At 46.3% G+C, this 25,634-nt stretch overlaps 1 protein-coding gene across 1 annotated transcript in view; it reads right to left on the reverse strand.

Moving 5' to 3' along the window:
* Positions 1–24,696, reverse strand: part of COLEC12 (collectin subfamily member 12) — a 517,500-nt gene extending 492,804 nt beyond the window's left edge. The window contains exon 1 of the mRNA XM_085605803.1: positions 24,216–24,696. Coding sequence (XP_085461929.1) covers positions 24,216–24,222 — 7 coding nt within the window. The 5' untranslated portion in view covers positions 24,223–24,696. The remainder of the gene's footprint in view (positions 1–24,215) is intronic.
* Between the last annotated feature and the right edge of the window lie 938 nt (positions 24,697–25,634).

A 25,634-nucleotide genomic window follows, 5' to 3' on the forward strand; every position in this document is an offset into this window, starting at 1 on the left:
GAAAATAGTTGTTTTGGCACATAAGGATATGAAATTAAAGAATACACTTTGATATGCAAGAGACAAAGGTGTTTTGTGCCGAACCTTCCACGCAACACTTTTTTGTATTTCAATAGTTGGCTTGCTACCGCATCTTTGCCACTTTGTAGCACAGGAAATAACGTAATTTACTGGTTGGTTTAGCAATGCCTTTGTCTGAATTGCGATATTAGAAATGCTAGCCTATTGGCCTGATTCTTCTCCTGTTTCACTGATGCTGTGCTTAAGAGTATTTTTGTTGCAAAGGTATCCTTAATGAAATTAAACAAAACCAATGTTATTAATTTTAGCACACCTCAAAGAGACGGAAGGGGGACTGGGCCTTCACCAGAGTGGTGGTAGGTCCCGTCGTGAGAAGGATAAAGCCTACACCGCTAAACTGGGGTGGCATGGTGAGCAAAAGAATGATGGATTTAACCCAGATCACTTGACTGAGGGTGAATGTTTTGATTTGTACTGCATTCTGTCCATCAATTGTGTGTCTTTTGCTTTCTCACCCAAAGTGCGCCGGGTATACCCAAATGTGGGTCCCGGGTTCACTGTGCCACTGGATTCAAGCTATCCTGGCTGATGAGGGGTGAAACCCCGAAACCGGTCCTAGGATGCTTGTTTCTGGTCCAGGGAGAACCTGGCTTGGCAGCTCGGGCTGGACTGTTCATATGAGGCACAGGGTCAAGAATGATTTGCATATGGCCAGGTCTAAACTGGGGTGACATGGTGAGCAAAAGAATAACGGATTTAACCCAGATCACTTGACTGGGGGTGAATGTTTTGATTTGTCCTGCATTCCGTCCATCAATTGTGTGTCTTTTGCTTTCTCGCCCTAAGTGCGCCGGATATGCCCAGATGTGGGTCCCGGGTGCACTGTGCCACTGGAATCAAGCTATCCTGGCTGATGAGGGGTGAAACCCCGAAACCGATCCTAGGATGCTAGTTTCAGGTCCAGGGAGGACCTGGCTTGGCAGCTTGGACTGGACTGTTCCCATGAGGCACAGGGTCAAGAGTGATTTGCATATGTCCGGGTCTAAACTGGGGTGACATGGTGAGCAAAAGAATGATGGACTTAACCCAGATCTCTTGACTGGGGGTGAATGTTTTGATTTGTAATGCATTCTGTCCATCAATTGTGTGTCGTTTGGTTTAAATGGGCGCCAGGTGTTTGAAATTGTTGTTTACAAATGGATTGCAGGTAATGCAGATGGTCCTGAAGATAATATGGACCTGGACAGGGTCGGCTTTAGCACTGGCGGCATTGTTATTGCCCCCCAATGATCTTCTCCATGGACGCCCCCGCTACCACATTCCAAGGGAGCACCTCATTTCTCCATAGCTGCTCTCGCACATGAATTTAATTTCTTTTATAGTGCTACTCATACCAATATTTGGTGTCAGAACACTTTGACACACACACATTATACAGAAACTATGAATCATACAAGTGTGTAAATCAATGTATAGGAAATGCTACATAAGACAATGAGAACATACGAAGTGAAGGAGACATGTGTCACCCATAACGGTAGGATAGTATATTTTAAGAGTACTTGGTTTGGAGAAGCAAAAAATCTCAGGATTTTAAATATAACACAGTGGTTGGGGTTGACGTTACTAATAAGAATTTATTTCTACCCAAACAACCCTGTTTAGCAAACAAAGACTGGTGGAATTGTTCTAAATAGTTGCCTTGCAGTTTGTATGAAGCTCTTTGATGCCAGTTCATAGCTCCCTGTGCAATATTAGAAGGATTGTACCTTACTAACCGCAAGTAACGAAAGGATATCTGTGACAAAAGCAGTAACCCAGTGAGCTCTCTAGTTAAAATGCAATTCTGAGATCTGCAAGTTGCACGTGCTTTGCAGCAGGCACATCAACCCTCTAGCTACTTTATGATGAATCAAAACTGTTAGACAAAAGTCAGATCTCTCCAGCAGGTACAATAATCACCATAGTTATATTGACATTTTTATTATTGCCTGCAGATTCTTAGGCGCACAAGGAACTCTGCAACAAAAGCTTTTAATCTTGTAAGATATTCCAAAATGCAGCGGCCCTCCCTCCAAGCCGGCGCCTAGTGCAGTGACACCGGTCGCATCGCCCTACAGCCGGCACTGGGCCGGGAGTTGGAGCAAGCGTAGTTCTTTCAGAACTGGAGTTACGTGGTCGAACTTCTTCATACCCTTTGATGACTTCTAAGGGTGCTCGGACCGTCTGGGAGACTGTTCAGAAAAGCGTTGCCACCATCCATGTTGCAGAGGACAATGGCTTGCACTGCTACAGTTTTTGGGAGAAAGGCTTTAACTTTCTTCAGAAGAGAGAGCGGGTGCTATTCTGTCTTAGTCAACCAGGCAATATACTCTTTGAATATGAGGTCCATATTGAGGGTGACTGAGAAATTTAGCATTTTCGATCAACAGGGATAGAGGGTGAAGCCATACACGCTCATATCAGAAAACCAGGCTTTGACCTGTGGTTGTTTGGAGCTGTAGGCAAGGAGGGGGAATGCATTCTTTGTCCAATTGAGCTTCAGACAGGTGCCAGATTTTTACTGTTGGATTATTTTGAGGCACAACCTGAGTCAATGATGTCATTTGTTGATGGGATTTTTAGGAAGAGCTCAGTGCCGATGAGACGATGGAACCTTGTGGTACTCTGTAGGAGATTGGGAGTTTCAGTGATCTAGTTTTTCCTTTCAGTACGAGTTGGTGGTTGTTGGAGAGGTGGGAGGGGGGACATTACAGGGCTAAGGCCAAGAAGCCCATGCACATTTCCAGAGTGTAGATCACTGTTTAATGTTCAAATTTGTCGAAAGTTGAGGCGAGATCATCAGGAGCGGGATGCAGAAAAGGTTTCTGTCATTGATGAGGTGAAGAGTGGAAGAATCCGAACCGCAACATGGTCTAAAGCCAGATTGGTAGTCATTTTGCAGATTAGTCTTTCTGATCTGCTCATGCAGCAGCTGGGTAGTGACTGCTTTCTTCAAGATTTTTCCTACAAAGGGAAGGACAGTGGAAGTTTGCCTGATTCTCTGGAACTAGGGTTTTTTTTGTCCTGTCTTGTGGATGTCAAAAACGGTCATTTGGCTGAAGAAGACATTGACAATGTTGAGGAGGCAGGTGAGAGAATCTCCTTGAAGGGGTATGACAATGGTTGATGAAAAATCATCCATTTCATAGGCATAACCTTGAGAGAGGTCAGGATGTGGGAGAGTTCAGCGAGTGTGAGAAGGCTGAAGGTCCTCCCATTTAGGGATTGCATGGGGGGCGTGACCGTGTGGACGTCTGAGGCATGTTGTTGATGTGAAATGCGGTTTTATTGATCTTCCTGGAGACAAAGTGATTGACGACATTGCACTTGTAGACTGAAGGAGAACTGCAGGGTATGGGAGTGGCTTGTTGCAATGTTTGATGACCTTGCAGGATACTTCACTCCTAGAGGCTACATGTTTGATGATGGACTTATATATATAGAGGCTGTAGTTGTGGTGATAAAAGATCTCTGTGCAAAGCAGAGCACTCTGAATAGTGAGAGGTCACCCAAGAGATGGTGATGAGGGCTCTGAGTGCAAAGCACAGGGCTTCTATTTGGGAGAGGTCATCTAGTAGATTGGTTCTTCTCCGTTTCTTTTCTTGCCCTTGTATGGTGCACTAGTTCTCAGTGAGTTTTCCCCCCCCCGGAATTTTATATAATGCGAACTAGACCCAAAGGTTTCAGAGCGCTTTGCATGAGCACCAGTTGCGTTACAGACAGACACATTGATTTTGTTAGGCACAGGGAGATTAAGTGATTTGCCCAGAATCACAGGATGTTGAGCGTCCCTGCCAAGACTCGAAACCATTTCCCCAGCTTCGAGGTAGACCGCCCAAGTCGTTAGGCCACATTCTTATGGGTGCTACAGTGCTGAGGGTTTCAGTTGGGAAGATCGTGTTATTAGTGGAACACTGTGTTCTAAATGGGTTTTCAAAGATGACTTGTGTATATACCAGTGAGTGTTGACATCTGATGTGGGCTGGATAGAGTTTAGCATAATGATGGGGTTTTTATTGGAAAATATCATAGGGTGGTCTTGGAAGGAGCGCAATCCCAACTTCTCTCTTTTCAGTTGCTTTCAATGTGAGGGTGTAGTCTGAAGAATGGAGATGGGGATGGCAAAGTGATTCTTCCAGGCCAGGGTAATATGGCTTTGCGTTGGATTGTAAGAGAAACTGATAGGTTGGATTAAAGAATGTTGAATTTGCAATAGGTTGATTTAGTGATGTGCTGCTTGATTTTCAGAGTGTTAAGGGTTGCCTGGAAGAATTCTTTCATAGTCTTTTTTTAATGTGTTTATTGGATTTTATTCATAAAGTGAAACAGCCGCCACAGACCTCGCAACAGACAGAGAATTGCTGCAGCATGCGGCGTGTGCGAAAGCCACTTGTTGACCGATAGAACCAGTGGCACAAATGTGCCCACATTGAAAATGCCAATAGAAAACACAGTTATATTAATCAAAAAGTCATAACAAAGCAAATAAGCTCATGAGACTGCACTGAAGAAGTGAAAAGTCAAAACATATGTGAGGACGGAGGAAAACAGCCCAGGGGAGCGACCACCAAGTACGAAGAGCGAATAGCATGTATGAACAGGCACATTTGGGCGGGAGGAGGGTCTCTGTTCAGGGAGGGACAACAGGCGATGGAGACGCAATAGTTTCGGGAGGGGGGGGTTAGTTGTGCGCTCTAGGAGATGTATGAGGCACTGATTGGACATTTGCAGAATCTACTAGTCCTTGCATGTTGTATGGGGAGCACTTGCCTTTTCTCGCGCCGGTATGCAAGGATTCCTTCATAGTCCTGCTGCTAAAATTGATAGGCAGATGAACTATCAGAGGAACATGTGGTTGGTGTGCTGGATGAAAGTGGAAGATTACATCTGAGGAGATCTTGTTACGTCAGTGGGACCATAATTTAGATGGAAGGAGACTGTCAAAGATACCAAGAGGAAAGTGGCAGCTTATGAAATTGAACAACTTCACTGTTGCTACGCCACTCCTTATTGAGAGCCATAAATACTTGCGGATCACTCCTGTTTTTAAGTGCAGTCTACGTGTTGGATGCTGTGGCCTGCGGGGACGAGGACATCAAGGATATATGTGGATGTGGATGTGAGCCAGGTTTCTAGGCTGCGTTGTGTGAATCTCTGTATCTAGGCTGTGTTGTATGATTTTGCTGACTATACCTGGAGCACATGTGTCGTTGATGAGCAGGAATTGGACGGCTTGTGCTGAAGGTGATATACGTGTGCTAGAAGTGGTATGTGGATGAGGTTGGTGGTGACAGATATACAGGAAGAGTATTTGAGTTTTGACGGAGTTTAAGTCTGGGTATGTATTGTGGTACACTGTGGGATAAATCTCGAATGCAGAACACAGTCTATATGAGACGATAGGAGGCCACTTAGTTGATGAATGATGCATAAAACAAATACTCAGTAGCACAGTATAATGTAAACCCTAGAGGATCCTTCATTTTCCAATTGCAAGGGTGGACAACTCACCCAGTCCACTTTTTTTCAAGCTGGTATTTGTACTCTTATTTATTCTGTTTAAAGTTCATGATTTCAAGTACCAGATTGAAAATACGAATCCTACACAAGATAAGTAACTACGACAAGCAATCAGAAAGCTTGTGAGCTCTGTAAATAGTGGCCTTGAAAATTTACATTGAAGAGCCAATATTTCTGCTTCCACAAGTCAAAGCTACGGGATCCCAGAAGGTCGTAAATTGCATTCACGATCATTTTGTAATGATTTACTCAGAAAAAAAGACAGAAATCACTGAACATGAGGAACAACCACACTCGAGTTCCTTCTGTAAGGATCTTTCAAGATTGGATGCTGCAACTTAACACATAATAAGGGGTGGTCTGAGCCGGAGGCCTGCTCCGTGGCCATATATGGAATAAGCTCACTTTCAACTAACTGTGTGTGCAGCCATAATAAAACTATAGACTCGCAATATCGACACGAAGAACGCGAGAGCGGGTTAAAACAAGAAACGGTATGAGAAAAACCTTGACAAGCGGATGCTGGCTCAAGTTGCGCTGCACATTCTGTTTCCCAAAAATCTGTTCGGTCAGAGGCTGCGTTTCACCACTGGGGAGTTTTAGATTCTGTGTGGTCCAATCCATTTCTTAACGAAGTGCATTAGGAACTGGCTCGGCTGTGCACGCCTTTACCTTGTAATAGGCCTTGCTCTCTACGGGACACATTTTTATTTTTCCTCACCTTGGTCAAACGGTTAAGGACAGTGTCGCGCATGCGCACAGAGGGTACTCCCCTGCTTGGTTTTAGAATTGCGTCACTTTTCTTGCCATCTTTTTTTTCTAAGCGCGCCAGGCTTGTATCCACTGGGGCAGATTTACAAGTCCCTTGCGCCACTTTTCCCATGTTAAAAGTGACACAAAAGTGGCGCAAGGCGCTTGTAAATCTGCCCCACTGTCTTTAGCTCCCTAGGGTGACTGCCTCAGAGAGTGCTTACGTGCTGAAGTAGTTGTCGGTTGTCTGCCAGGCAACAATGCATCCAGATTTTTTGGAATGAGCAAGCCACAGTTAGTAATGAACACAAGATGATGACTCTTTTTGAGTCTAATCCCTTGCTTTGAAAATGTGAACAGTTATTAAAAATATAAACAAAGTTTGTTGGCGGGGATTATTTAATTGAAAAAGCGATCCTGGCGTGGTGTCGGAGCGCCTGTAACTTCTGGTATTGCAAGCTTAGAGGCAAAGATTCAACTGTTGCAGCAATGGAAACTAGTGATGTGGTCTTTACAAAATCTCCAATGATGTCACCGCTGAGCTCTCCAGAGGCCGTCGAGCTGAGAAACACGGCCCTGTTTACCGTGTTGAACACGCTGGCTTCACTTCTGCTCATAACGAAAAGTTCTGTCTGAGGCGAAGGCTTTTATAGAGTCAAGCCACCAGGAGCAACTTCAGTTACATTCTGATTTTTGTAAAATTTGGTTTCAATGGCTTCTAGGTGAGATGAAGGGGAGCGCCATACGCACCCTACTTCAGTGCCCTTAAATGGAACTATAGATGTGCAGGCACTCACTATGTAGAGTACCCGCTTGCTCCTGAGAAGTACCGGTACTCCACCATTAAATGTATTGCAGCACTGCTGAGAAGTGGCAGTACTCTCCCTTTCAATTTAAAGCAGTGCAGGTACTCAGTACCTGACAGTCCCTGCCCATTTAAAGCACTGCCTCACCCTGCCCCCAGATTGTGTGTGTTATCATTTCTTTCTGGTGGAATCAGTTAAGGATGTGGCCTTTTGCAATTGTGACAGATCCAAATGACAGCCTCGTATGTGTACATTCATCCACTGGTACACATGGGCAGAAACTGTCAGAACAGCAACTGGAAATCATAATGTAACTTTAAAAGGTGCAGTAAAGTGAGATGAATAATTTGTTAGTATTAAGTTCCCCACTGCACTGTACATGTAACACAGAGTTAACACGTTGAACTGTAATGCTAAAATTATGTCTACACCTTTAAGTACCACAAAACGCATCTAGAAGACAACTGCCTCTGCTGTTATTGTGTTTAACTCAATTAAAGCTGCCAACAAAAACTTACAGTTCTGAATTGGGATGCTCCCGAAAGCAAGTCGGGTTAAAGGGCAAAATGTATATTTTTCTAAACATCTTTAAGTTCAGAGGATTGAGCAAAAAGCATAAGGATTGAGGTCTACTCTCCTTTGAAGTCTGCCAGGGGCCAGATTGTTTTTCCTGCAGCATTAAGAAAAGTATGCTGGCCTGAGACAGGATGGCTGAAGTCTGGGAGGTGCTTCCTCTGCATCCACATTAAGGCTCATACCCTGACCAGCAGGGGGCCTCTACCCCCTCCCTGGCACTCTGCTGCCAGGCCTTTGAAGTAGTCAACAGAAAGGAGTGGAGAGTGCCATTCCTTCCTAGCTTCTCAACAGGCCTTTTTACGTAACATCAAGTAAAACACAATATTTTGCGTAAAGTAACCGTGAGATGTCTATTTGCACACACTGCTGCTGGAGTGGTCAGACATTGCTGGTAGGTAAGAGCTGCATCGATTAGAGTTCTTAAAAATTGCAAGAACTAATGTCACAAACTTCTGTACTTTATTCGAAACGGTAAACCACATCAATCAATCGGCTTGTGGTCAGGGGCTGCCTTGCAATAACATCTGGCCAAGGTTCTGTTAAGGGCTAAGAATCCAAGAGAGGATAGGCCTCTCTTCATAACATGGACATTCGAGGATCTCCTGACTAGGCTAACGGGCCCTGATTGCCTGCATGCTGAGGCTTTCCCACCAGCTGCCTGTGTTTATTCCCTCAAAAGTGCTTGGAAGCTAGTCTTTTGATTGAAAAGCAGGGATGGCTCCTCTATAGGAGCAGAGGAGCGCCGCCCCACTTAAGTGCCCCCAAAGCCCCAGAGATGAAAAATATAATGGTATTTCTTTAACATTTTATTTTTCATTGTCCCGTCCTGAACCAAGAGTCTGGATGGGGCGGGGCCTGCTGAGTGACAGCAGGGAGGACGGGTGGTCAGAGGGCTGCCTTTGCACTGTTTAAAGAGCACATGTCTCTTTGGCTGGCCATCTTGTAATGGCCAGCCAGGCATGCGCACTTTAAACCTCTCAACCCAGCTCTGTTAAACAGCTAGATTAAGAGCAAGTGCATGTCTCCAGTGCACTGGGGAGCTCCAAGAGAGGCCCTTCCCACCAACCAGGGCACTGCTCACATGCTGGTTAACAGCATGTGAGCAGGCCAAGATTGGCCAAGGGAGTTCGCTAGGGCCTGCACTGCAGTCCCAGCAGAAGAGGTCGCAGTGAGGAAGACATTCTCTCTCACAATCAGGTAAATGTTTTTCGTATTTTTTTATTTTTTTATTTTGCTTGCCCACGCGCACCCATCCATTTGCTCACCTCCTGCCCCTCAGTAGATACCAGCCGCCACTGTTGAAAAGGACACATTCTCTTATAGAATGACTACCTCCGCTGAGAATGGCTCACTGAAATGGATTCAACCTTTCCAAAGCTAGGGGAATGAAAAGTCATGTGAGAAAATAAGAGTATAGGAACCCTGCACAAGATACAATCTAAAGCATATAGAAACTGGCAGACAGAGGCGCCGCAAGTCCTGACTAAAGTATACAAAAAGTGATGGATGGAATGCTTGAATTAATCTCAGTCACTGGTAATTACGCAGGCAGCTTCCCAATCCATTGTTATTTTGCACACCATGCCACCTCAATTTGGACCCAGCCATATGAAAATCAGTCTTGACCCTACTCCAATCTTAACAGTACAGCCCGAAATGCCAGGCCAGGCCCGGCCCTCCCTGACCCGAAACACTAGCAACCCAGAACCGTTTTTGCTCTTATTAGAGCTCATGAGCCAGGTATAAATTGGTTCCAATAGCAGAGTCTGCACAAGACCCATGTCTGAGCATGCCCATCCCACTTAGGGCAACACATTATAGTATACAAAAAGTGATGTCTTGAATTAATCTCAGTCACTGGTAATTACTCGGACCACATCCCAATCCATCATTATTTTGCACACTATGCCATCTCAGTTCAAGCCCAGCCATATGCAAATCAGTCTTGATGCGGCTCCAATGGGAACAGTCCAGCCCAAACTGCTAGACCAGGTCCTTTCTGAACCAGAACACAAGCAACCCTGCAAATCTGTCTTGCCTGGAAACCATGTGTGCAATGTACAGACAGCAGCCGCAACCCGTGCAGGTAAGAGCGGTGGGGCGTTGTGGCCAGGTTGGGGGGGGGGGGGGGGTTCGACAGATGATGACGAGGGAAAATTTAATAAATCATTAATTTCCTGCCGTCTGTCAAAATCACCCCACCGCACCCCACCGCCACACCGCTCATATCTGCACAGGCCGCGCTGATAGACAGGCTTGGAACCAACAATCCAACAGGGAAAGTACAAATGCGAGATTAGTCTCTCCTCTGGGGACGACATCCATCCTCCAAAAATACACTTTTTGAAAAAAGCTGAGGGTAATCTTAAAGGTAGTCTTAACAAAAAGTGCATCAACGATGTTTGCAAAACATTTATCATGGGCATGACAGCCCATGATAAATGACAGCAATTGGTATTGCCAAAGTTATGGTCAGCAAACAAAGTAAACATCGAAGGGCCCTATCTTCACCATGGATTTAGTTTACATGGAAGGCCTGTGGGTACCTCAATTCAGTACAGCAGCTGCACCCAAAAAGTATAAAATGCTTCCACCAGCGAGGTACAGAAGTGATCCAGTAAGCCTACTCCTTTAAGAAGACTGGGTAGAGAGGGAGTAAGTCAGTGCCTTTCATCTCAGGGTACACTGAAGGGCACTGATTTGCAGGATGAGGGATCTCTCTGGATCAGAAACTGCGCAAACAGTCACCAAAAGGCAAAAAACATGGGAGCTTTCAGGCACAATAGAAAATACTGTATAGGATTTAGAGCTGTACAGGATGTCATTGATGCTGGTCCTTGCAAGGAGGTTAGTAGCTTCTCTCCAAGGCATGGGTACTCACAAACCTTCTCTCGGGGGCCAAATTTACAGTGTGGTTTGTGGCCGAGAGCCGCACTGGTGGGGGCGGGGTCAGTGGGGGAGGGGGGCGGGGCTAGAGCAAAAAAAACTGTGACCATGAGGTTGAACACAGGCCCCTGCAGCAGATGCCTTCGTCCACTGAGCCACCAGACCCGGCATACACACATCTCTCTCTCTCTCTCTCTCTCTTGCTGTCTCCCTCTCGCTCTGTCTCCCTCGCTCTCTGTCTCCCTATGTCTGTCTCCCTCTGTCTTCCTCCATCTGTCTCCCGCCCTCTGTCTCCCTCCCTCTGTCTCCCTCCCTCTGTCTCCCTCCGTCTGTCTCCCTCTGTCTGTCTCCCTCTCCCTCCCTCTGTCTCCCCCTGACTCCCTCCCTCTGTCTCCCCCTGACTCCCTCCCTCTGTCTCCTCCTGACTCCCTCCCTCTGTCTCCCTCTGCCTCCCTTTGTCTCCCTCTGCCTCCCTCTGTCTCCCTCTGTTTCCCTCTCTCTGTCTCCCTCTCTCTTTCTGTCTCCCCCCCTCTCCCTGCCTCTGTAACTCTCTGTCTCCTCCCTCTGTCTCCATCCCTCTCCCTCCCTCTGTCTCCCTCCGTCTCCCTCTCTGTCTCTCTGCCTCTTTGCCTCTGTCTGTCTCAATCTCTGCCTCTATCTGTCTACCCCTGTCTCTGCCTCTATCTGTCTGTCTGTCCCTGTCTCTGTCTGTCCCTGTCTGTCCCTGTCTCCCTCCCTCTGTCTCCCTCTACGTCTCTGTCTGCCTCTGCCTCTATCTGTCTGCCCATGTCCCTGCCTCTATCTATCTCTGTCTGTCCCTGTCTCTGTCTGTCTCTGTCTCTATTTCTGTCTGTCTTTGTCTTTCTCTGTCTCCCTCCCTCTCTCTCTCTGTCCCTCCCTCTCTCTCTGTCTCCCTTCCTCTCTCTCTCTCTCTCTCTCTCTCTCTCTCCCTCTCTCCCTCCCTCTCCCCCTCTCTCTCTCTCTGTCTCCCTCTGTCTCCCTCACTCACTCTGTCTGTCTCTCTCTCCCTTTCTCTTTCTTTCTGTCTCCCTCCCTCTGTCTCCGGATGTATGTCGTTACAACACACACTTTTACAACGAATGCACTTACAACGCATTTTTTACAACGCAACATCCACTACAACGCATTCCATTACATCGCATGACACTACAACGCATTTTTAAAAACTACCTTTACAACGCATTCCATTACATCGCATACTACCTTTACAACGCATACCATTACAATGCATAATATTAAATTGCATTTAAGGTAAGTATTGGATAGTATAGGGGTAAAAATTACTATTCGTACTCCAGGGGGTGCAACAGTAGGGTAAGTGTTGGATAGTATAGGGGTAAAAATTACTATTCTTACTCCAGGGGGTGCAACAGTAGGGTAAGTGTTGGATAGTATAGGGGTAAAAATTACTATTCTAACTCCAGGGGGTGCAACAGTGGGGTAAGTGTTGGATAGTATAGGGGTAAAAATTACTATTCTAACTCCAGGGGGTGCAACAGTAGGGTAAGTGTTGGATAGTATAGGGGTAAAAATTACTATTCTAACTCCAGGGGGTGCAACAGTAGTGTAAGTGTTGGATAGTATAGGGGTAAAAATTACTATTCTAACTCCAGGGGGTGCAACAGTAGGGTAAGTGTTGGATAGTATAGGGGTAAAAATTACTATTCTAACTCCAGGGGGTGCAACAGTAGGGTAAGTGTTGGATAGTATAGGGGTAAAAATTACTATTCTAACTCCAGGGGGTGCAACAGTAGGGTAAGTGTTGGATAGTATAGGGGTAAAAATTACTATTCTAACTCCAGGGGGTGCAACAGTAGGGTAAGTGTTGGATAGTATAGGGGTAAAAATTACTATTCTAACTCCAGGGGGTGCAACAGTAGGGTAAGTGTTGGATAGTATAGGGGTAAAAATTACTATTCTTACTCCAGGGGGTGCAACAGTAGGGTAAGTGTTGGATAGTATAGGGGTAAAAATTACTATTCTTACTCCAGGGGGTGCAACAGTAGGGTAAGTGTTGGATAGTATAGGGCAGTGGTTCCCAAAGTGTGCGCCGCGGCACCCCGGTGCGCCGCGATTAGAAGCCAGGGGCGCCGCGCCGCCGCGCAGGATGTGGGAGATTGCAGCCGCAGCTCCGATCCCCAGCAGCATTGGAGAGGCACAGCGGGATGGCAACACTCACACCTTCAGCCCCGACATGAGCTGTTAAGTCGTGTTTGAAGGTGACTGAGAGGGAGGGGCTGCAGCTTCGGTCGCAGGGGCATCTTTTCAGATGCAAACAACCCTGAATGCGTCCTGTCATGTCTCTGCAATTTAGAGGGGCCTCACACATTCCCTTCCTGCCCAGGGCCATAAAAATCGTAGAACAGGCCCTGATTACACCGAGTCAGCACGTGGTTCTCTCCACAGAGTTTAATTCATGTCACTAAATTGTAAGAAAACCTCGGTTCTTCAAACATGCAGTCTAAAATGTAATAAAATAAAGACATGGCACAATCGCACCCACACTGATTAACAAAGTACGGAGGACAATCCGTTAAATCAGTTCTCCTTTAAGTACTGTACATCACAGTGGGGGATGGCAAAACTAACATTTTTGACAGAGACCCTGTCGTCTCGTTGTCTTGTCCAGGAGGGGGTGAGGAGCCCTACCCCACCTTGGAAGAGACAAAGATGATAGTAGAATACTGCATGCCCACCCCTGTGCCCACCCTGGTGGATCCTGTTCCCCCTCATGTGATGGCTCCTGTCCCCCCCCCCAAAACCTGTGATGGCTCCTGTCCCCTCCCCCCCCTATGGTGGATCCTGTCTCCGCCCTGGGTGGTTTCTGTCCCAGTCCTGGAATGGCTCCTGGAGCGAGGGTGAAGTTCTTGATGGGCCTCTTCTCAAAAAGGCTCAGCTCAAAATTAAATATGAAAAGGTGAGCGAGTGAGTAAGTGAAGGGATGGGTGGATGGCTGGATGAATTAGTGAGAGGGTGAATGGATGAATGAAAGATTGAATAGATGGAGAATGAGAGGATGGATGGATGGATGGATGAGTGAGTGGAAGGATGGATGAGAGAAAAGGTAAATAGCTGGATGTATGGGTCGAAGGGTTGCTGGATGGGTAAAAGGGTGGATGGATGAGTGAAGGGATGGATGAGTGAAAGGATGGATGTGTGAAAAGGTGGATGATGAGTGAGTAAGTGGGAGGATGGAGGTGTGAAATTATGGATGGATTGATGAATTTATAAGTGCAAGGGTGAATGGATGGATGGATGAGTGAAAGGGTGGATGTAAGGATGGATGGATGGGTGAGTGAAAGGGAGGGTAGGCGGACAAAAGGATGAATAGATGAGTGAAGGAGTGAAAGGATAAATGGATGAGAGAAAGGATGGATGAGTGATCTGGTCAATGGATGGATTAATGAGTGGATGAGTAGATGGGTCGGTGGGTGGATGGATGGAAGGATGGCTAAGTGAAAGGGTCGATGGAGAGAGAAAGGGAGGATGGATGGATGGATGACTGAAAGGGTGGATGGGTGGAAGGATGAGTGACTGGGTGGATGGATGAGTAAGTGAAAGGATGGCTGGATGGGTGAAAGGGTAAATGGCTGGATGGATGAGTGAATGGATGGATGGGTAGAAGAGTGGATGGATGCGTATACAGATGGATAGGTTGAAAGGGTGGATGGATGGATAATGGATGGATGAGTGAAAGGATGGATGAAGGGATGGATGAGTGAAATGATAGATGGAAGGATACATGATGGATAGGTTTGCAAATGGTTGAATATGTTTGGATATGGCTGGGCTTACTTATGTACTACTGCGCGACCTCCTCTGATGTGTCTGTAAAACTTACCTATTGTCCTGACACCTGCCTTTTAGAACTGCACCAGCAGGACCCAGCACACTTAAAACACTGGGTAGAGGGGATCTGGTGAGCCATCTTGGGTTCATCAGAGCCCACCCCATGTAAACTTCTTGTAACGCCACAGAGCTCCTTGAGCCTTTCTCTAGCAATTGAGATGTACTTTATAAGATCTTTTTGATTGCAAATAAAGTTTTATGATGGTGATGTCTACTCTCTGAATCCTTCATCACGTCTAGGCTTGATTCTTCATGTAGACCAGTGGTTCCCAAACTGTGCGCCGCGGCACCCCGGTGCGCCGGTAAAAAAATGGTGGGGAGCCACGGCCAACTGCCAAGTGGGTCAAGGGAGCCATGGGTCAAAAAGTTTGGGAACCACTGGTATAGGGGTAAAAATTACTATTCTAACTCCAGGGGGTGCAACAGTAGGGTAAGTGTTGGATAGTATAGGGGTAAAAATTACTATTCTAACTCCAGGGGGTGCAACAGTAGGGTAAGTGTTGGATAGTGTAGGGGTTTTAATGTAATATTATGCGTTGTAATGGTATGCGTTGTAAAGGTAGTATGCGTTGTAAAGGTAGTATGCGATGTAATGGAATGCGTTGTAAAGGTAGTTTTTAAAAATGTGTTGTAGTGTCATGCGATGTAATGGAATGCGTTGTAGTGGATGTTGCGTTGTAAAAAATGCGTTGTAAGTGTAGTGCGTTGTAATAGTTGCGTTGTAAAGGTTGTTCCCCTCTGTCTCCATCTGTCTCCCGTCCTCTGTCTCCCTCCCTCTGCCATCCTCTATCTGTCTCCCTTTCTCCCTATATCTACCTCCCTCTGTTGCCCTCCTCTCCCTGTCTCCCTCTGTCTGCCTCCCTCTGTCTCCCTCTGTTTGTCTCCCTCTCTCTATCTCCCTCTCCCTGACTCCCTCCCTCTGTCTCCCTCTCTCGCTGTCTCCCTCTGTCTCCCTCTCCCTCTGTCTCCCTCTGTCCCTGTCTCCCTCTGTCCCTGTCTCCCTCCCTCCCTCTGTCTTCCTCTCTCTCTGTCTCTCTCTCTCTGTCTCCCTCTCTGTCTGTCTCCCTCTGTCTCCCTCTCCCTCTCTCCCTCCCTATGTCTCCCTCTGTCTATCTCCGTCTGTCTCCCTCCCTCTTTCTCTCTCTATATGTCTCCCTCCCTCTGTCTGTCTCCCTCCCTCCCTCCCTCTGTCTGTCTCCCTCTGTCTGTTGCCCTCTGTATACCTCTCTGTCTCCCTCTGTCCCTGTCCCTATGTCTCCCTCCCCCTGACTCCCTCCGTCCGTCTCCCTCCCTCTCTCTCTGTCTCCCTCTCATTCTGTCTCCCTCTGTCTCCCTCTGTCCCTCTCTCCCTCCCTCTCCCTCCCTCTGTCTCCCTCTCTCTCTGTCTCCCTCTGTCTCCCTCTCCCTGTCTTCCTCTCTCCCTGTCTCCCTCCTTCTGTCTCCCTCTGTCTGACTCCCTCTGTCTCCCTCCCTCTGTCCCCTCTCTCTCTGTCTCCCTCTCTCTCTGTCTCCCTCTGTCTGTCTCTGTCTCCCTCCCTCTGTCTCCCTCCCTTTGTCTCCCTCTGTCTGTCTCCCTCTGTCACCTCACCCCACGCGTGTGGCAGCCCGGGCTGAGACAGCTTCCCGGGAACACACACAGCCACACCCGAGTACTTCACAGGTCTTTAAAAGACCATTTATTTGTTAATGAGGCTTTGTTGTATTTCCCCTCTTCTTAGTGCCCCTGCATCTCCATTCTGACTATTGCTGGAATCGCCTGGCCCCCATAGAGCAGAGTGTCTCGGAGTCCGCGCTGCTGCGGCGGTGTTTGCTGACACTTTAATTTGTTTTTTTTTTAAATACACAGGTACAATGTCTGCAAGGTCCGCGGGCTGCCAAGGAAGGCTTGCCGGGCCGCTGGCGGCCCGCGGGCCGTACTATGAGTACCCGTGCTCTAAGGGGTATAGGTAAAAAGGGCAGTGCCTTGCACCGTCAGCCAATACCAGCCAGAGCCACCCGACCAGTGTTGAGGGGGCAAGGGGGCTTCATTTTGATTAAGTGTACTTTATGGGTGTTCCCATGTCCAGCAACAACAAGGAGCACCCCCAAGGGCCTGCAGATGTTACACCCAGTTAGTTAGTCTGCAAAAAGTGGAAAGGGGAAGGATGGAACCACTGTCCACACAATAAGATGACTTCCATCTGAAAACTAAGAAGCAATTTTTTAAAGTATTGTCTAAATAATAAATAACAACGCCTTCCAGTAAAGCTCTTCATGTTGTATTTATGCCGTTTCAACATGCTGTAAAATAACCGATGTTAGCATATCAACACAATGTAACTTGTGTCTTTTCTGCCAGGTATGACTTACTTTGAGTGCATTATATGCCTTCCAATATCATACAACCCCATTACTTGAGCTTGTGATGGTGCAGAGCTTTGGGATCAGACTCTGGGGATCACTTTGTAGGTTATCAGAACATAATGCTCTATTTGGGTTGTATGACACACACAACCCCGCTTTCCTTTCCCACGCGTTCCTTAACAACGTGGGAGGAACAGCAAATGCGTCTGAACCACGCATTCCATTTACGACACACCTCGGTACAACGACTTGCCGGAGAGGGGTGCTGGACTTTGGAATGATATAATTTACTATTCTACCTCTAGTCCTTACAACAGTAGGAAAAGGTTGGACTTTAAAGTCCATGAATGCTGTGCCTAACACATGTTGCTGTAACGACTTGCATTGTAAATGGAATGCATGGTTCTGACGCATTAGTTGTTCCACTCACGTTGCAAAGGCAACGTGTTGTTTGGCAGTCGTGATATTTGTTGTTTCCCCTCTAGTTAAAGAGATCAGATTGAAGCTCCTCATTCCCATAGGAGATATAACAACTTGATGCTGGAATGAAAATGAGAAATGGCTCACTGAAAAGGCACACAACCTCACGTCCACATGTAGGAACAGGCTCCTTGTGAGGAAGTCACAGTCAGATTGGAAATGGAAGAGATGCTTGCTGTCTAATTGATTTCAGCTGACATTCCACAAAACCATAAAAGGAGCCTGGTCAAAGACAGAGATCGAACAAACCCTTCTTGAGATATCTTTGACTCTTCTTTAAGGCAAGTTGGTTGCAAATAAGGGCCACTAGACACAGGAATGGACAAGCAGAAATGCAACATAGCCAAGAGACGATGAAGACTTAGTTGGTCATTCCAAATGAGGCACACATTTAGTGTGATAGTTGCACATCTGCAATTTGCCAAGCCATACTCCAAGATGCGATAATTACAGGATACACAAGGAAAGATGGGGAGAGGATGTGGTCCGTCGGGCGACTTTGGTGCTGGAAACCAAGGTTCGAGTCTCAGGGTCGCGTCCACATCCTGTGATTCTGGGCAAATCATTAATCTCCCCGTGCCAGAATGTCTGAATGTGTCCTTGTGTAACGTAACCGGTGCTCATGTAACGCACTCCAATACCTTCGGGTTGAGTTTGCGCTATATAAAATCTGCAACAAAAATGCACCATTCTGAGTTTCATAGCTCAGAATGCATTTTTACAGTTCCAAGGAGTGTTAACAATAAATGTATGCTATTTGCATATATGACGGCTGGACAAACCATCATGCGCACTTAAGTGCACATACCACTGCTCCCCTTGCTGACTGTTACGATAGCCAAGCCCCGCCCCAAAACTGGCTTCAGTAAGGAAAAATAAAATGATAATAGCAGCGAGTTATCATTTTATTTTTATTTTTTTGCACTGCTGGAAAGCAGGTGGGCAATGCTCCTCCACCTTAGCGGAGGCGCCGCCACTGTGTTTGAGAATTGCTTCTGCTTAGAGTAACGCTATTGTAAAAGGGTTTGTACAGTACAAATTTGATGGCATGAATGGACAAGCATTGGTAAAGCCAATAGGTCAGGGGTTGGATACCAGCCATTTTGTTTTGGGGATGCTTGTTTATTTTTGTCATGGTTTTCATAGAAATAATAGGTGGGAAAGCTGCTGGACCGTAGTCTATAGAAAAACAGCTAAAAGTAAAAACAAAAATCTGCCCCAATAAAAAAAAAGTGCCAAAGTAATACCAGGCATTAAAGGGAACTACTTTGTGTATGGATATGCTCCTTGTGAAAGAGTAGAATGTTGTTACTCACAGTATAGTTAGCCAGTGCTTACAGCTGTCTGATACACTGCCCCATGCTATATGCTACAGTGTTCGATATTAAAATGTAAATGACACAATAACAGACCAGTAGATGAAGAGGGTTGGCTGAAAGCTCTAATAGGTAAGTATAGCATGCATATATTTCAGTAAAATTAACAGGTCTTGGTTAACACCAGACCTAAATAAGGTAGGAAAACTAAAGCGTGGTAACACCTGGGAAAGTAATGCAAAACAAACCTGGTTTCGGTTTTTGAGTGATCAAACATTGACATTAGAAAGCAATAAATGAAGCTGTCCCAGGTTTTATCTAACACTTCAATATTGTTCTGCAGTGTACTGAGTCTCATGCAAGCCTAGGTGTTTTGGAGTGGAATCTAGTATAGGAGTGGCAAAGTGAGTGGCAAAAAAATCTGGGTCCAGTGCTCTTTAATGCTTGTTATTAGTGGCTTGCCGAGGGCTGGAAGGAAGGGTATGTTTTTTTAGGTTTTGCTTTATGAATGCTGCTGGCCGCATTCATAAACCAGCCCTGTTTTGGACTAAGAGACCCGGGTGCACAATGTGGAATTGCTGGCCTTGCCATTGGTTGATTGAGAGCGGAATGCAAGCATCATGATTCGGGGATGGAGTTTAGCACTTACATCACGCATTTCATATTCTCATTGATATCCTGTTAGAAGGAAAACCAGCCTTGATAACACTTAGTTGAGTCAAAAGCACTAAAGAAGTCTGCACATGGAGGACATCTGCCAATCAAGAGACCCTCATATACCGTAGGAGGTGTCATCTGTGTCCTAGTAGAGGGTGATGCAAGGAACAAGGCATCCCAGTAGCTTGATGTCAAACATATGAGCAACACGGTCATCCTCCAGGGCACACCACATGCCAAGGGGATCAGACCCTTCTTGGATTAACCCATTAGAAGAAAATACTTTGGGTAGACAAGAAGAAAGAAAATTACTCCAGGAGGCTGCCGTCGAGTGCGCATGTGAAGAAGACGGATAGCAACAATCTACGGTTGGTTGTGTTGAAGTTGACTAACAGGCCAAGCAGCACAGAAAAACAAAGCACTGCTTACCATGTAGCACATGCATGGCACAGTTCACCCTCTTAATGACAGACGACTCTGTGCTATGACCCCAATGTAAGTCCGAGTGATGGGAACAAAGAAAGTGATGGAAAGTGATATGTTGTTGTAGGTGAAGTGCTGTGCCCCTCTCTAGCTATGTGTCATGGAAGGGAAGAGCCTGAATGGAAAAAATTGCCATGGTCAGAGGGTTTGGGGAGAACTTTTTCAAAAGGGGTAAACTCTGCCTAGACTGCTGGGTAGAGTGAAAGGATCCCCAGGAGATTAAAGCATTAACGAGGAGAAGCCAAAGTTATGCAATCATAAGGAGCATAGTCGTTGGCACAGACACTGCGGTTGGATCATCACCGTCAGACATGGCCCTGATAGCCAACGGTATCAAAAAGCAGGATTGGTGTGGGAAAGCCTGAGTGAGCCAAGACACGATATGGGAGGTGCGATTACATAGAGGGCAGAAATATAAGTGAACCAGCCAGGAATGAGGGCCTCTAGCTGTTGTCAAAATCAAAGTTTATGGATTTATTGCAAGTTTTAGGAAGAACGGAGGAAGAGAGAGAGGCTCACAGCTGACCTCAGTAAGAGATAAAAGGAATGTCAAGGGAAATCTGCAGCTGGATACGGATTTCATGGAAGTAATATATATTCTCGGGCTAACGCCATCAAACAGAGAAACCCTAGGTTGCCTGCAGAGGGCGCACTATGAGCAGTTAGTAACAGCTCCCTCACTGTGGGGCAATTTCACAGCTGGTGCATATAGCTGACTAAAGTGCAGCAGACATTTGTTTACAGGAATGCGTTCTCTGTTCTTAGTGCCATCATTCTGTAATAACTTCCCGTAACAGCTTTGAGTGATTCCAGATCTTTTTTTGTTTTGTAATATTGTAAAATCTTTCTCTTCAGACTGTGATATTATCTGTGCCCTTCCACTTCTTTTATCTAGGGTTCTCTAATGTAGGGCTAGGAATCCATACGATCTACATGCACCTCGTGCACACCCGAGTCAAATTAAATCAACCCACTTTCTGTGCTATAAAACAGTAACATACCTCCTAAGCAACAAGCCTCACTCAGGTCCGGGTTGGCCATTTGAGGATTCTGAGATTTCACTGGCAGGCTGCTAGCCAATGCCCTGGGTTTAGCACTAGATGGGCCACCATGATCTTCGCTTGTAAGCACTTGCCAGTATATTTGTAACACTGTGTTGTAAAACACACCATTTAAATTGAATTTAAAAAAGTCTTTGGGAAGAGTATACCCCACCAAACCCACTTGAGAGGGACAGGCTTGCTCACTACACTTCCTTGTACGGTCCAATACGGGCTGATTTGAACAATTTTTGCTAAGACTGGTTTTGTGTACAAACCCAGCCCCGGCATCAATATGGTATTTATTTTATGCGCATGTGTGAAATCCTGCCTTTTGGTATTGGGCTACTGGTTGATTTTTTCCACCAAGTTCTTTGAGGCAGGCTTCAGAGCGCAGCCTACTAGCTACTAAATAAACTTATGAAAAAATAGGTGTATAATGTTTCCTCGTCCTTTGCTTTCTGTTTGGCAAGTTTCTACCAAAGACCCAAAAGAAAGGGCACCAAAGGGATAACAAAAAAGTTTGGAATTGGTTTCTTTTTAATTTAAAGAAGAAGACACGTGTTGGAGATTCTAAGTGAACACTTGAGGAGAACTGCAGATAAGGAATGAGGGGAGCAGGCGCTTTCCCAGGTAAATGTTAGACTGCAGGCAGTGAACCCACAGTGCTTTCGAAGAAGTCGTACTTGGCAGCACACGCTTACACGAGGTCCAAGCTACCTACGAGTTACCACATTGGGCATGCACTACATTCCTGGAGAGTACAAGCAGTGGAGTAAGTAATGGGGCTCCCTCTTCAGTTCATGAAGGTCAGACCGGCTCATGGATATAAGGCCACATACTGACTGTCATGAAAGGGTCATCAGACCGGGTAGGCCACCACTGTTTCAGTCTCCAGGCTTCTGTCCAGGTTTCCAACCACAATGTACATGTTCACAGGCACAGAACCACAACTGGACCAGGGCCTTGTGGCATATGCAGTCAAACTTCGACACACAGTTTCAGAGAACACATCTTGTTGAATTTGGTGCTCTGCTACCACTGCCTAATGGCATCACGGTGTTATGTGGATTTGTATTGTCCTACCACATATGATTGGAAATGCACAGTGAGTGAGTGGGTCAACAATGCAGCTCTATTTCAGGAACGATTTAAAAATGGATAAAACACATGGCTGTCTGTAGCTCACTGACCTATGGGCACCAATCAACTTCGTATAAACTTGAAATGCAGTACAAGTGGGCAATGTATTCTGGGCTATGTAGTACCTTTTGCAGAAAGTTGTCTGGAGTGTCAGATTTGGGCAGTTCACCTAGCCAAGGGTGTTTTTGTTTGCCTTCTGGTACTTGTAGTATTGCTTTTTGACACTTTACATGCAGGACTACAATTTCCAAGAAGTTCTAAATCACAGTGCTGGGCTGAGCGGTTTAATGTTCAACACAGGACATCTCAAGGTCTGCCCTGGACAGAATGACCTGCTCAGTTCATCGTTGTTAGTCTGCTCTGTCTGGGCACACTGTTGTTTTTTCACTGGTCAGCCAGTGCATTGTTGTTTCTCCATTGTCAGGAGGTGCAAAATTGAGGGAGTGCAATCTAGGAAGTCTGTCAATGTTGGAGAAAAAATGCGCTGGCATAATCTATGCAATCTGGAAGGGAAACATGGTTTACAACGCAGGCAGAAGTAAGCAGTGCCATTACAACGCAGGCACTACAACAAACACGTTGTTACCACGCGTTCCATTACAACGCAAGTCATTACAACGACTTGCTTTAAGGAACTCATTGTTGGATTTTAAATCCAGCACCTTCCCTACTGTTGCACAGGCTGGAGTTGGAATAGTAAAATAAAGTATTCCAAACTCCAGCACTTCCCTAAGGTAAGTCGTTTTAACGACTTGCATTGTAATGGAACACGTGGTAACGAGGCATACGTTGTACTGCCCGCATTATAAAAGCATGCATGAATTCGTCCTACATCCACTCCGGAAACGTTGAAGCAAAATTTGCAAGCGCACTGAGGCAATCTAAGTAACCTGGAGATGTTAGCGCCAAACTCCTCCCGTTCTGATGCCACCCAGAAATGCTGGTGCCAAATTGCACTGGTATGTGTGTGAGCTACGTAATCTAGCACGAGGCCTTCACCAAAGAATTTTAACACTTTAGATATTGACACAATCTACGTAATTGATAAATATTGGTGTAAAATTGCACCCATCCTAAGGCTGTCCATGTTACCCCGAAATGTTGGTGCAAAATTGCGCTGGCATGTTTATGATGTACGTATACCAGCACGAGGCTTTCACCAAAGTGTGTTAACATTTTACACAGTCACTTGGTGTTCTGATCTTTAGGTGGCCAGCACCCTCTTCACAGCCCGTGTCCACATCACCCCCGTCTGTGCTACCAGAGTCCGGGTTCCCTAAACTGAAAGCAGCATGTTTCAAACGGAACTTTACGTTTTTCCCCCCTTCTTTTCAGCTGCAGCAGATGTAAAGAACAAATATTTTCCAGCCAGTGGATCTCGAGGAGAGAAGGATGCCAAACAAATTTCACAAGCCAGTTAAGCCTCCACTGGCACCTAATGGTTGCCAGATGCTGAGGAGCAGAGCTGAGGACATCAGAAAACCTTGGCGGAAGAGGCTGTTTTCAAAAACAGCAAAGGAAAAGAGAGAGAGAGAAAAGAAAACCAAACAAAGAAAGCTTATTGGTGGTCGAGGGGAAATGTGTGCCGCAGGAGGTCAAAATGCGAAAAGATGGCTTTTTTTCTGTCTTTGCTTCCTAAAGCTGAATGCGTGCCTATACCAAAGTTACAGAGATTCAGAGACGTGCAGAGTGGTCCTGCACAAGGGACGTAACAGACGAGTCACAGGTTTTAAAAGAAAAGGACTTAAAATGCACATCTTCGGGAATTCACAAGAGACCCTAACAAAAACAAACGCCAAAGAGCTCCACAATCAGCACATCTTAAACAGTTACACACTTAAGGCAATACAAAAATAAACCAAGCCAGTCCCACAATCAGCATATATTAAACATTTACAGACATAAGAAAGAGCAAAAATAAACAAAGGCCAGCCCCACAATCAGCACATCTTAAATATGACACCCTGGATAAACCGCAGATAGCCGCCGGGACACCTGACAGTTAAGCGCTATAGAGATTGCCTACCACCAACATTCAGAGTGGTAAGAGGCTAAATATTTTGTTATATAGAAGCAGGGTACTCTCTCGGTTTCATTAAGTACACGTGTCTCTCTACCTCTGATGTGCCGTGCAGCCTTCTTGTTTCCATGATGGAAGTTGTACGCAGAGCCCTCACAGCTCGCGCTGTGAAGTTTTGCACCCAGGCGCAGGTGGGATGGCACGCGAACAGCTCACTGCAGCCAGCGCGCGCGGTGACCACAAAGCATCCTGGGACACTTACCTTTCATGTTGGCGCTCAGGACACGGTCACGCGGAGGATCCGGGGTGGGGTGTGAGAAGTGTCCGCAGGAATGAGGTTCAGGTGGCCAGGCTGCACACTACTGTACCTCCATGGTATGTAAGTAAAGTGCGCAGTGGGTGGGTGCCAGACCCGGACAGACGTGCGTCGACCCCTCCTCACAGGGTATCCCCTCGCCTCAGAGTTTGTGTTCTGTTCACTCCTCAGAGTTTCTTGTGGTAGTCGGATACACAGACTGCGGGATGTCAGAGCCACTCACTGCCTGCCAGGCATGGTCTGCAGTCCTGGGCTCTGCTCCCCTCTCCCTCCCCTGCTATCTCTCCCTGGGAAGCCTGAGCAAAAGAGCCCGTGGAAAGTTTGAGGAGGAAAACGTGTTCTGCTCTCTCCTGGCCGCACAGCCCCGAAGAAACCCACAAAAATGTCACGAGAGAAAAGAATCCCTGACTCTGCAAGCACGTGTTTTGTACATTGGCCTGCTCCTCACCACTCCCCCTCTCGCCCCCTCCCCAAAACTTGTCAGTTGGCCCCCGGTGAGAGGGGTGGGAGTGTGAGGGGCGGAGGTGAGGCGCGCGTCCCAGGAGCTTGCTTCCAGTGGCTTGGAGGGGTGCAGGGGATGGGGAGCGTGTGACATGCCGAGGAGAGAGGGTCTGCTTGAGGGGTGTGTCAGGTTACTGGGGGGGTTGAATGTAGGCGTCAGGGGGTGCAGCGGGACAGAAGGGCTGGGATTCATTAGACTTCAAAAAGAAGCACTGGGGCTCAGGTTTAAGATGCATTTTTAACAGGCAGCTTGCAAACAAAACAAACCAGGGTTTATTTGTGGCAGTCAGGATGACTGGAAAGAAAAAAGTCAAGAACGCTCTTGATTTTAACTATATCACCCCCCATTGCTACACATAATGAGGGAAAGGGAAAACTGTCGTCAGAGCAATAAAGACTGGATTTATTAGAAGTACCTTGAACTGTGATTTCCTACATATTTTTTATGTGTAGAAATGTTTACAGCTGTGCTAGAACCAGCTAACGCGTATTAAAACGTGTTTTCATTTGTAAACCTTACTACAGCAGGACTAGCTTGCAGAATTACATTTGTCACTTTTTGCACAGGTTTAACTTGCGGGCCCTACTTCGAATGAATTGAAATAAGATGAAAAAAACATGAAGGATTGTTCACTAATACAATGTTTGATGCCTCACAAAGGCCAAGGTGTTAAAGAGTTGCAAACTAAAACACATAACCCCCGCACTGCGCCCATTCTGGTCCATCCCTCCCCCAGTCCTCCAACCTTGTACCCTAATAAATTAGCCAGCATGCATTGTAGTTATAGTGGTCGTTTGTTGGCCGCAGTTTATTAGGATTATGTACATACTCATTTTCCGGTCATCATTAGTATGACCCCTGGT

The sequence above is a fragment of the Triturus cristatus genome, chromosome 5_1, assembly GCF_964204655.1.
Source record: "Triturus cristatus chromosome 5_1, aTriCri1.1, whole genome shotgun sequence".
Taxonomy (NCBI): Eukaryota; Metazoa; Chordata; class Amphibia; order Caudata; family Salamandridae; genus Triturus; species Triturus cristatus.